The sequence below is a fragment of the Panulirus ornatus genome, chromosome 73 (genome assembly GCF_036320965.1).
Source record: "Panulirus ornatus isolate Po-2019 chromosome 73, ASM3632096v1, whole genome shotgun sequence".
Lineage (NCBI taxonomy): Eukaryota > Metazoa > Arthropoda > Malacostraca > Decapoda > Palinuridae > Panulirus > Panulirus ornatus.
The window spans coordinates 10,319,137-10,332,082 of record NC_092296.1 but is presented as its reverse complement, the minus strand read 5'-3'; the positions used below and the strand labels follow the sequence as shown (position 1 = coordinate 10,332,082).

The following is a 12,946-nucleotide window of genomic DNA, read 5'->3' as shown; positions in this document are numbered from 1 at the left end:
CACACACACACACACACACACACACACACATACAGACACACACACACAGCCCCCCCCCCCACACACACACGCAGCCACACACACACACACACACACACACACACACACACACACACACACAGCCACACACACACACACACACACAGCCACACACACACACACACACACACACACACACAGCCACACACACACAGCCACACACACACACACACACACACACACGCAGAGCGGGTCTGGAGGCGCGCCAACACACATGGGTATGAAACCAAAGGAGCAGACTTACAGGGGAAAAGGCTCGAAGCCTTATGGCTGCCCACCGTGCAAGAGAGAGGAGTCAGGAGTGACCTGATCACAATCTTTTACGATTTTTCATTGTTAAAACAACTGCGAATGACGTACACAGCGAACCGTTCTTTGAGAGATGTTAGGGTTGAGAAACCAGAGGACATAACATGAAATTAAGAATATATATATATATATATATATATATATATAAATATATATATATATATATGTTACACACAGACGTACATAGATCTACATAGAGACAGAGAGAGAGAGAGAGAGAGAGAGAGAGAGAGAGAGAGAGAGAGAGAGAGAGAGAGAGAGAGAGAGAGAGAGAGAGAGAGAGAGAGAGAATTCTTTCACAGTGCAAGTTGATGTATGAAATAATAGCAATAAGGACCTCTGGTTAATATGCAGACAGCATACAGATATCTAATCAACGTGACAGTGTTCATGTCCCACGAGCAAAAAGCTCCCCTCCCCATGAAAAGGGCTGACAAGAAATTACATACAGGTAATTACACACACGCACGCATACAGACACACACACACACGACCTGCACTAACCTCCCCTTGGACACCCCTTCCTCTCACAACCTACCCCACCCCTCATACCCCTTCCAAGTCGCCGTAGGGGGTCATTATGGGGACAGATGGGGGAACAGGAGAGGGAGAGAGAGAGAGAGAGAGAGAGAGAGAGAGAGAGAGAGAGAGAGAGAGAGAGAGAGGGGGGGGGGGGTCATAAGGAAGGTGGGAGGTGCTAGCATTAATACAAACCAGACTTCCGGGTCATTGTATCACACTGGGGGAGGAGCCCGACCCGACTCCCACATCCCCGGGAGATGGGGAGGCAGGTTCAAGGCTGGGGAGGAGAGACAAGCTCCCCAGGCTAGCCACACACAGTCCGACTCCCTGACCCCACTTTACGACCCCGGAGTGGACGCCGCTTATACCCGAGTTCACACTCCTATTCACTATTCTATCCTGTACGATCCATCTATCTGGAATAGACAGAGAGGTGGGGAAAAGAATAGGAAACTGGGGGTTAGATAAACCCCACCCCGTGTCACAGGCCAATGGAGAAAAGGTGTGTCGTCTCTTCTCTGGTTATCGTAATGTACACAGTCCAGACGTGCTCTTCATCATTGGACTGACGGTGAGAGGACATTTCATCCACTCACACACACACACACACACACACACACACACATGCTGGGATATGGTCATGTCCACGAAGCTAAATGACTGGACGAGGATTACCAGTGAAAGTTACCCCAAGATGTGTTCTATACACGTCCCATCAATGTCAGACTCAGGTCTTAGGAAGATGCACTGACTCTACATTAGCAATCAATATTACATACCACCATTATCATACCTCGTTATCATAATAATTATCATTTATCATTATTATTGTTAGTAGTAGTAAAGGTATAGTCATCATTATCATTATTATTATTGTTAGTAGTAGTAGATGTATTATTATCATTATCATCATTGTTAGCAGGGATAGATGTATTATTATCATCACCGTAAATATAATTTCCGGGAAAACTTCACATTCTTTCCCACGAGAACTTCATCAACAAACCCTCCCTCCCCTCGCGTCTCATCCCCCGCCCGCCCTCCCGCCCCAACACGACAACAATTTGCCAATTAACCAGTGGGCTGGGCTGCTGGCGGCTGTACCCCTCGCTGGAACCAATTACCCGCGCCAGCTGCCCTCCAGTGCACGTGAGGGCTGCCTCCCTGTGTTGCCGGCCTGCACGTGAGGGCTACTTCCCTGTGTTGCCGGCCTGCACGTGAGGGCTGCCTCCCTGTGTTGCCGGCCTGCACGTGAGGGCTGCCTCCCTGTGTTGCCGGCCTGCACGTGAGGGCTGCCTCCCTGTGTTGCCGGCCTGTACGTGAGGGCTGCCTCCCTGTGTTGCCGGCCTGCACGTGAGGGCTGCCTCCCTGTGTTGCCGGCCTGCACGTGAGGGCTGCCTCCCTGTGTTGCCGGCCTGCACGTGAGGGCTGCCTCCCTGTGTTGCCGGCCTGCACGTGAGGGCTGCCTCCCTGTGTTGCCGGCCTGCACGTGAGGGCTGCCTATCTGTGCCAGCGGCCTGCACGTGAGGGCTGCCTCCCTGTGTTGCCGGCCTGCACGTGAGGGCTACTTCCCTGTGTTGCCGGCCTGCACGTGAGGGCTGCCTATCTGTGCCAGCGGCCTGCACGTGAGGGCTGTCGATCTGTGCTGCCAGCCTGCACGTGAATACTGCTTCCCTGTGCTGGCGGCCTGCCTCCCTACGCTGCTGGCCTGCACGTTAGTGCTGCCTCCCCGTGTGAGCAGGCTGCACACTATGCTGGAAGCCACGTGGGAGAGGTAACTTGCACGTGACCTGCACATGTAACGGTGGCCAACATGCGATAATTGCCTGCACGTGAGGGGGGGGGGTAATTTTCCCGTGGCAGAGGCCTGCACGTGACGAGAGTAGGGAAACCCACACGTGCTGACGTAACAACCCAACGGCTGCATAAACAAGAGTCCTACACACGATGCTAACGTCGACATTCACAATGGCAACACACGTCTCGACCGACCAAATGGTGGCGCTGGTCCCCAGTACATGAATCCCGGGCCAATGTACACTGTACACATCTAGTGTACATCATACAACCCTTGCTGACATATACTGTACAGCCTATGTACACATCTACCATTTGGTACATACAGTGTACGTACTAGGCACACTCTATCTATGTGTATAGCGTCTGTACGTACATGGCTTGCCAATACGAGAACGTACTAAAGTTTTCATGTACTACCCATGTACACTTCCACAGCCCAGGTGCGTGTTGACCACCAATGTACAACTCTACCATGTATTTCCGGTATTGCCCATGTACAGGGTCCGCAAAAAGAACCCATGTCCGCCTCCCTATACATTTTCAATGGTTACGTTACATGTTATCACTTTGTCCTCTAGCCTTGATCACCGCCTGCACACGTCTGGGCATGGAGCTGGTGAGGTCTCTTGGGTATTCTGGGTCCCTGTGTTGTGGTACGGAGGGTCTTGATCTCCTGGATGAGGCGAGACACTGATGTGGTGTTGGTAGTAAGCAGCCTCCTGATCGCGCGTTCTGAGCATACCCACATATTCTTACTTCCAAGCAGGAATTCGGGCTCTCTCCACCTTAGAAAGGTAAGAGCCACTCACCTTGAAGCACAGGTGGAAGGAATACAGACAACAGCCCCCAGAAGCGAAACCCTTCAAAAAAGAAGAAGTGGCAGACTGGAGGAATCAAGAATATCATTTCCCTCAAGATAGCTTGAGGTACACTGAGGCGGGTTGACGGTGAGCACACCGTTAAAAACAAATAGTCTCAGCGACCAGAAGCACGATGGTTTCACCCAGAGAGCATCATATGCTTGTCCCCACATTACACCTTAGCAGTGGATCGCCTCTGGAAAAAAAAGGAGGGGGGGAGGAGGCTTTCTGCGGACGCTGTAGTCATGTACCACCACCCACGTAAAACATTTACAACCCAAAAGCCACACCACTGCTCAATCACGCTCAACTAAACTGGCCATATATACATACCTGACATTCGTGTACATCTATATAACACATGTACGCCTCTCGTATACACTAATGGTGAACATGATGATGTATGTACAAGACATGTAGACAAACACATACATACATACATAGGTATGGAAGATACGCACACACACACACACACACACACTTCAACACCGGAAATTCTCACGTCAGTACAATTTACTCGTAAACATCATTGTGGGGGAGGAGCGCCGGGCGAGGAGGGGAGACGTGAGGAGGGGAAGATACTGATGAGACAGGATGACTGGGTGTACCAGGGAGGTGTAACACCCCTCCTCCCTCCACGGTGGTTACCCGGCACAGTGCAGTAAACGTGTGACCTGGTAGACAGGTCATCAGGATCACAGAATACATCAAGTAGACCTGATGTCCTTACGTCAGGAAGACCCGATGTCTTCACGTCAGGTAGACCTGATGTCTTCACGTCAGGAAGACCTGATGTCTTCACGTCAGGAAGACCCGATGTCTTCACGTCAGGTAGACCTGATGTCTTCACGTCAGGAAGACCTGATGTCTTCACGTCAGGAAGACCTGATGTCTTCACGTCAGGAAGACCTGATGTCTTCACGTCAGGAAGACCTGATGTCTTCACGTCAGGAAGACCTGATGTCTTCACGTCAGGTAGACCTGATGTCTTCACGTCAGGAAGACCTGATGTCTTCACGTCAGGAAGACCTGATGTCTTCACGTCAGGAAGACCTGATGTCCTCACGTCAGGTAGACTTGGTGTCCTTACGTCAGGAAGACCTGATATCCTCACGTCTGGTAGACCTGATGTCCTCACGTCAGGAAGACCTGATGTCCTCACGTCAGGAAGACCTGGTGTCCTCACGTTACCCTCAACAGACGTGGTGCTGTTGACGCGAAAGTCCACGAGGAAGACGTGGGTGGAGGAGACGAGGTTCTGCTTGCTGCTGCTGGTGCTCCAATGGCCAGAGAGCCTGGTGCCCCCCCACACCGCCAAGACAAAAAACCTTCCTCAACCCACCACCACACCACACACCTTCGTGACCCGTCATCCTCTTGCGCCACCGCTCACGAGAGGAGCGTGGGCTGCATGACAGACATGCTGCGGGTGACTGGCACATATCACAGTCACCTCCTGCTGCCTGGCGCCTCACACCACGACGAGTACACTAACTCCTGACGAAGGTACGGGACGTGTCAGCAAAGTGTATCGGGAGGTGGGGCATGGCGGCTGCTACCACCAGTACCGGGATGGTTTTTTTCCCGGTACTGCTGGCGTCATGGAAGTGGAAGACACGTACGCCACCTCCGCCTTAATGACTAATTAACAACACTTCACTTAATGATCTTGATCTGTTAATTTTTTTTTAATAATCTCCAAATGTGTTTAATCCAAATCCAAGAATTTTAATCCACGAAGCCCCACGCCCCCACTCACCACCAGACCACACCACCGTACCTTATCAGACGTATTAATCTAGTCTACGTGTCAAGGATGGGGACTCGAACCTGTAAACCCCTCCTTTAATGAAGTAAACCAAAACCCCCTTATCCCCCACCAGTACTCTGCCCGTAAACCTAGAGTAAACTAGTGCCAGTGTATACAATGAAATACCTCTCATGCCAACGTCCGTAACATCAAAAACAATATAATGAATGTATTATAGTGCAATCCAACAATAAAACTATCACAGTAAACCACCATTACGGTAGCCATGGTAGTATACCACTAAACAGCACTGCGACAGTAAACCCTCCTGGTGGTGTCCAGGGTAAACTCCCAGTGAGCCACAGTGGTATGTACGGACGATGGAGACCATCCCGATACTCGCCTTCCTTCACTCCCTCCTCCTCCCTCTCCTTCCTTCACTTCCTCCTCCTCCCTCTCCTTCCTTCACTCCCTCCTCCTCTCTCTGCTTCATTCCCTCCTCCTCCCTCTCCTTCCTTTACCTCTCTCTCCTTCCTTCACTCCCTCCTCCTCCTCTCTCTCCTTCCTTCCTTCACACTCTCCATCCCTCCCAAATTCCCTCCCCCGGCGCCACCTTCCTTCCCATCTCCGGATTATTCTTCCCGTCAGCCACACGGCCCATGTACCGCCCGCCCCGGCCACGAAGAAAAGCCTCACATCTCCCACCAAAAAAGACGTGGGGGAAAAAGTCCCATTCTTTGATCACATATGCCCGGGGCAGAGGGTACCCACCAGGCATGCCTCGCCCTCCCGCCTGGGAGAGAGCTGGGACAAGGGCATGACCATCCTGCCAGAGGGGGGGGCAAATCATGCCACAGGCAAAGGCAGCTTCGTGTAAGATGAAGGATCCTGCCGAAGGCAGAGGGAGCTTCGTGTAGGATATACCAAGGGCAGAAAATCATACCAGAAGCGAGGAAATCCTACAGGGGACGTGGACATCCCATCATGGGAAGGGGAACTCTGTTGGGAAAGTGGGAATCCTACTTACACGATCCCTAACAAGGGCACCAGACCTACGTCCACGGTCTGGGAATATCTGATCTACATGGCGTAAATACCCTGTGGTCCTCCCTCCCTCACACGCCCTACGACGATGTCGGCCGGCAGCCACCGGCGGCCGTGTGGAGGCCCCGGGGACGTGGCCCATGCAATGGTTTATGGTAATGTTAGGTTTATGGGATTGCCAGCTCAAGATGTGGCCAGGCGGAAGGAACAAAGTCGACCGTACTTTATGGTCTCTCTCTCTCTCTCTCTCTCCCGCGACTTCCAGACCCGTCCATCCCTCAGGGGCCGGGGCGAGAGAGAGAGAGAGAGAGAGAGAGAGAGAGAGAGAGAGAGAGAGAGAGAGAGAGAGAGAGAGAGAGAGAGAGAGAGAGGGACACGCCAGGAACATCTCTCGAGGTGGATCCTTTCCTACTGGCCCTTTGATCTCTCCTAAATCACCCACGGCTTCCACCCCTCCCCCTCCCCCCCACAAGCCTTTTACACCCCCCTCCCCAACCATCCCCCCCAACCTCCCTGAGGCCTTCCGACCCCCCAGCCGTGGCCCCAGGCCCTACAATCCCCTCGATGGGTCGCCAGTTGTGGTGGTGGGGAGAGGGGGGAAGTGTGCAAACCCACCTCGACCAACGGTTCCCCCCCTCCGGCCTCCTCCTCCCCCCTCTGCAACGCCACACCCCACCTCACCGTTCCCCTGGGTCAAGTGTCGCATTTCACATACGTTAACCTTGCGAGGAAACACCAGAATAAACTGGTGGTGTTACGGCGCGCGTGCGTATACGCGCGTTGATACACGTCAGAATCACATCGACCGTACGACCTTTCAGAGAAGTACAGCGACTAAATGTACATGTACGCAGTGTACATAATCATGTCAAGTGTACTGTTTGCACAGTCGATCAACGGCTTTTACCAAACCCACTACTATAAGGACCCGCATGATGTACAATGTACTGTTACATCTATACGTATCCATGTGAGGCGGTGTACAATGTACTGTTACATCTATACGTATGCATGTGAGGTGGTGTACAATGTACTGTTATATCTATACGTATCCATGTGAGGTGGTGTACAATGTACTGTTACATCTATACGCATCCATGTGAGGTGGTGTACAATGTACTGTTATATCTATACGTATCCATGTGAGGTGGTGTACAATGTACTGTTATATCTATACGTATCCATGTGAGGTGGTGTACAATGTACTGTTACATCTATACGTATCCATGTGAGGTGGTGTACAATGTACTGTTACATCTATACGTATCCATGTGAGGTGGTGTACAATGTACTGTTACATCTATACGTATCCATGTGAGGCGGTGTACAATGTACTGTTACATCTATACGTATGCATGTGAGGTGGTGTACAATGTACTGTTATATCTATACGTATCCATGTGAGGTGGTGTACAATGTACTGTTACATCTATACGCATCCATGTGAGGTGGTGTACAATGTACTGTTACATCTATACGTATCCATGTGAGGTGGTGTACAATGTACTGTTATATCTATACGTATCCATGTGAGGTGGTGTACAATGTACTGTTATATCTATACGTATCCATGTGAGGTGGTGTACAATGTACTGTTACATCTATACGTATCCATGTGAGGTGGTGTACAATGTACTGTTACATCTATACGTATCCATGTGAGGTGGTGTACAATGTACTGTTACATCTATACGTATCCATGTGAGGTGGTGTACAATGTACTGTTATATCTATACGTATCCATGTGAGGTGGTGTACAATGTACTGTTACATCTATACGCATCCATGTGAGGTGGTGTACAATGTACTGTTATATCTATACGTATTCATGTGAGGTGGTGTACAATGTACTGTTACATCTATACGTATCCATGTGAGGTGGTGTACATAACAGTGTGTGTACACGGTAACAAGTGATCAAGGCCAAGGCATCCATGCACATGTACGCAAAATTCAGATGTGTACGATGGTGCGACCAGCCACGTAAACAGTGTACACACTGCTCTTCACCATCACACAGCCACTCAAGTCATCAGTGTTGTCACTATCAATCTAATCAGTGTCACCCATCAACTTACAGTCATGACAGCTGTCACTATCAATATCATTACCATCAACTGACAATCATCACAACTGTCACTATCAATACCATTACTGTCACCATCAACTGACAACCATGACAGCTGTCACTATCATTAGTGTCACCATCAACTGATATCCATCACTATTCTCACCATCATCACCCCAGACGCCCTGGCCGAGGCCCACAAGAGCCAGTACCGCTGTGCCCAACACTTCCCCTGGGTCAGACTTCCCTCACACCTCGGGCCAAGTCCTCAAATGACACAGGAGTGAGGGAGGGAGGGGAGCAGTGTGCACGAGCCTCACACCTCGGGCCAAGTCCTCAAATGGCACAGGAGTGAGGGAGGGAGGGGAGCAGTGTGCACGAGCCTCACACCTCGGGCCAAGTCCTCAAATGACACAGGAGTGAGGGAGGGAGGGGAGCAGTGTGCACGAGCCTCACACCTCGGGCCAAGTCCTCAAATGGCACAGGAGTGAGGGAGGGAGGGGAGCAGTGTGCACGAGCCTCACACCTCGGGCCAAGTCCTCAAATGACACAGGAGTGAGGGAGGGAGGGGAGCAGTGTGCACGAGCCTCACACCTCGGGCCAAGTCCTCAAATGGCACAGGAGTGAGGGAGGGAGGGGAGCAGTGTGCACGAGCCTCACACCTCGGGCCAAGTCCTCAAATGACACAGGAGTGAGGGAGGGAGGGGAGCAGTGTGCACGAGCCTCACACCTCGGGCCAAGTCCTCAAATGACACAGGAGTGAGGGAGGGTGGGGAGCAGTGTGCACGAGCCGTGGAGAGATCCTACGAGGCCCCGGGGAGGGACGAAGGGCGTGGGGCAGGCAGTCAAGAGAGGTCCTGGGGGCCACGAACGGGGGCACGGGGAGATATGTTGTATGCACATGACGGCAAGACAATACTGAACACACACACAGAGCGACGAGGTCCTCGCTCGAAAGAGACCCTCGTTACTCTGCTCCTGCGTGCAGCGCAGCCTGGATATCGCAAGAATCGCATACCAAGGGTGTTTCGGGGGGGGGGGGGGGGGCACCATATATATATATATATATATATATATATATATATATATATAACGTACCAACACTTCAATGCCTACGGTGTGTGTGTGTGTGTGTGTGTCTGGCGTCAAGAAAGTGGTACAGACACTCACCTCTTTGGTCCAAGGACCCTTGACGAGCTCCGGGTTGACGACCTTATGCCACCGCTGCTTGACACTGGACGTCGTTTCTGTCGAGGAAAGCAGCCAGCGATGACCTCCCACTTCTCCCCGTGCTGCTCCACCAGCGCCTTCAGCTTCTGTACCGGGGACACGACTCAAGCTTACTACGGGGACACGACTCAAGCTTAGTATGGGGACACGACTCAAGCTTACTACGGGGACACGACTCAAGCTTAGTATGGGGACACGACTCAAGCTTACTACGGGGACACGACTCAAGCTTAGTATGGGGGACACGACTCAAGCTTACTACGGGGACACGACTCAAGCTTAGTACGGGGACACGACTCAAGCTTACTACGGGGACACGACTCAAGCTTACTACGGGGACACGACTCAAGCTTAGTATGGGGGACACGACTCAAGCTTACTACGGGGACACGACTCAAGCTTAGTACGGGGACACGACTCAAGCTTACTACGGGGACACGACTCAAGCTTAGTATGGGGGACACGACTCAAGCTTACTACGGGGACACGACTCAAGCTTAGTATGGGGACACGACTCAAGCTTACTACGGGGACACGACTCAAGCTTAGTACGGGGGACACGACTCAAGCTTACTACGGGGACACGACTCAAGCTTACTACGGGGACACGACTCAAGCTTACTACGGGGACACGACTCAAGCTGAGTACGGGGACACGACTCAAGCTTAGTACGGGGACACGACTCAAGCTGAGTACGGGGACACGACTCAAGCTGAGTACGGGGACACGACTCAAGCTTAGTACGGGGACACGACTCAAGCTGAGTACGGGGACACGACTCAAGCTTACTACGGGGACACGACTCAAGCTTACTACGGGGACACGACTCAAGCTGAGTACGGGGACACGACTCAAGCTGAGTACGGGGACACGACTCAAGCTTAGTACGGGGACACGACTCAAGCTTAGTACGGGGGACACGACTCAAGCTTAGTACGGGGACACGACTCAAGCTGAGTACGGGGACACGACTCAAGCTTAGTACGGGGACACGACTCAAGCTTAGTACGGGGACACGACTCAAGCTTAGTACGGGGGACACGACTCAAGCTTAGTACGGGGACACGACTCAAGCTTAGTACGGGGACACGACTCAAGCTGAGTACGGGGACACGACTCAAGCTGAGTACGGGGACACGACTCAAGCTTAGTACGGGGGACACGACTCAAGCTTAGTACGGGGGACACGACTCAAGCTTAGTACGGGGGACACGACTCAAGCTGAGTACGGGGACACGACTCAAGCTTACTACGGGGACACGACTCAAGCTGAGTACGGGGACACGACTCAAGCTTACTACGGGGACACGACTCAAGCTTACTACGGGGACACGACTCAAGCTTAGTACGGGGACACGACTCAAGCTTAGTACGGGGACACGACTCAAGCTGAGTACGGGGACACGACTCAAGCTTAGTACGGGGGACACGGCTCAAGCTTACTACGGGGACACGACTCAAGCTTAGTACGGGGACACGACTCAAGCTTAGTACGGGGACACGACTCAAGCTTAGTACGGGGACACGACTCAAGCTTAGTACGGGGACACGACTCAAGCTTAGTACGGGGACACGACTCAAGCTTAGTACGGGGGACACGACTCAAGCTTAGTACGGGGGACACGACTCAAGCTTAGTACGGGGACACGACTCAAGCTGAGTACGGGGACACGACTCAAGCTGAGTACGGGGACACGACTCAAGCTTAGTACGGGGACACGACTCAAGCTTAGTACGGGGACACGACTCAAGCTCAGTACGGGGACACGACTCAAGCTTAGTACGGGGACACGACTAAGGCTGAGTACGGGGGACACGACTCAAGCTGAGTGGGGGCAGGGGGCACGGGAGGGTTTAAACTTGGTCAGGGGGTAACGCTAAAGCTTAAAAGGGGGTGGGGAAGGGGGTAGGTGGACTTAAGCTTAGTCAGGGGTTACACTCAAGCTTTTAGGAGGTGGGAGAAGGGATGAGACGAGTGCAGGACGGGGGAAGGACTTAAGCTTAGTCAGGGGTTACACTCAAGCTTAAAGGGAGTGGTGGAAGGGACGAGTGGAGATCAGGGTAGGTGGACCTAAGCTTAGCCTGGGGTAACACTCAAGCTTAAAGGGGGTGGGAACATTAAGCTTTCAGTGGAAAGAGGGCCAAACGCATGAACACAAGGAACATCAAACAGGTGTTTACGGGATACACTAAACACGTGAACACGGGAAACACTAAACAGGTGAACACGGGTCACACTAAATACGTGAACATGGGGAACACTAAACAGGTGAACACGGGAAACACTAAACAGGTGAACATGGGGAACACTAAACAGGTGAACACGGGGAAACACTAAACAGGTGAACACGGGAAACACTAAACAGAAGAACACGGGAAACACTAAACACGTGAACACGGGAAACACTAAACAGGTGAACACAAGGAACACTTAAACAGATGAACACGGGAAACACTAAAAAGGTGAACACGGGGAACACTAAACAGGTGAACACGAGAACACACAAGAACAGAACACAGGGAACACTAGCAAGTTCTACAGGATATATAAACATACACTTCAAATGACACACTGACTAACGAGACATGAAAACAAATATATCAAATATGATAAATAAGATCAATCAACAAATGGCTGGTCATCTACATCATCTCGACATGCCACAGTAATTAATTATGTTAATGAGTACAGTCTACCACTGGCTATTATAATGGTCCCATTTTCAGTATAGTCAACCACTGGCTATTATAATGATCCCATTTTCAGTACAGTCAACCACTGGCTATTATAATGATCCCATTTTCAGTACAGTTTATCACTGGCTATTATAATGATCCCATTTTCAGTACAGTCAACCACTGGCTATTATAATGATCCCATTTTCAGTACAGTTTATCACTGGCTATTATAATGATCCCATTTTCAGTACAGTCTACCACTGGCTATTATAATGATCCCATTTTCAGTACAGTTTATCACTGGCTATTATAATGATCCCATTTTCAGTACAGTCTACCACTGGCTATTATAATGATCCCATTTTCAGTACAGTCAACCACTGGCTATTATAATGATCCCATTTTCAGTACAGTCAACCACTGGCTATTATAATGATCCCATTTTCAGTTTATCCATTTCAGTACAGTCACCACTGGCTATTATACTGATCCCATTTTCAGTACAGTCAACCACTGGCTATTATAATGATCCCATTTTCAGTACAGTCAACCACTGGCTATTATAATGATCCCATTTTCAGTACAGTCAACCACTGGCTATTATAATGATCCCATTTTCAGTACAGTCAACCACTGGCTATTAT

General features: G+C 50.9%; 1 protein-coding gene across 1 annotated transcript in view; it reads right to left on the bottom strand.

Moving 5' to 3' along the window:
- LOC139748277 (uncharacterized) overlaps positions 1-12,946 on the bottom strand; it is a 111,162-nt gene that overhangs the window by 56,717 nt on the left and 41,499 nt on the right. The window contains 3 exon segments of the mRNA XM_071661249.1: positions 9,563-9,619; positions 9,621-9,644; positions 9,646-9,708. Of these exon segments, the coding sequence (XP_071517350.1) occupies positions 9,563-9,619; positions 9,621-9,644; positions 9,646-9,708 (144 nt within the window).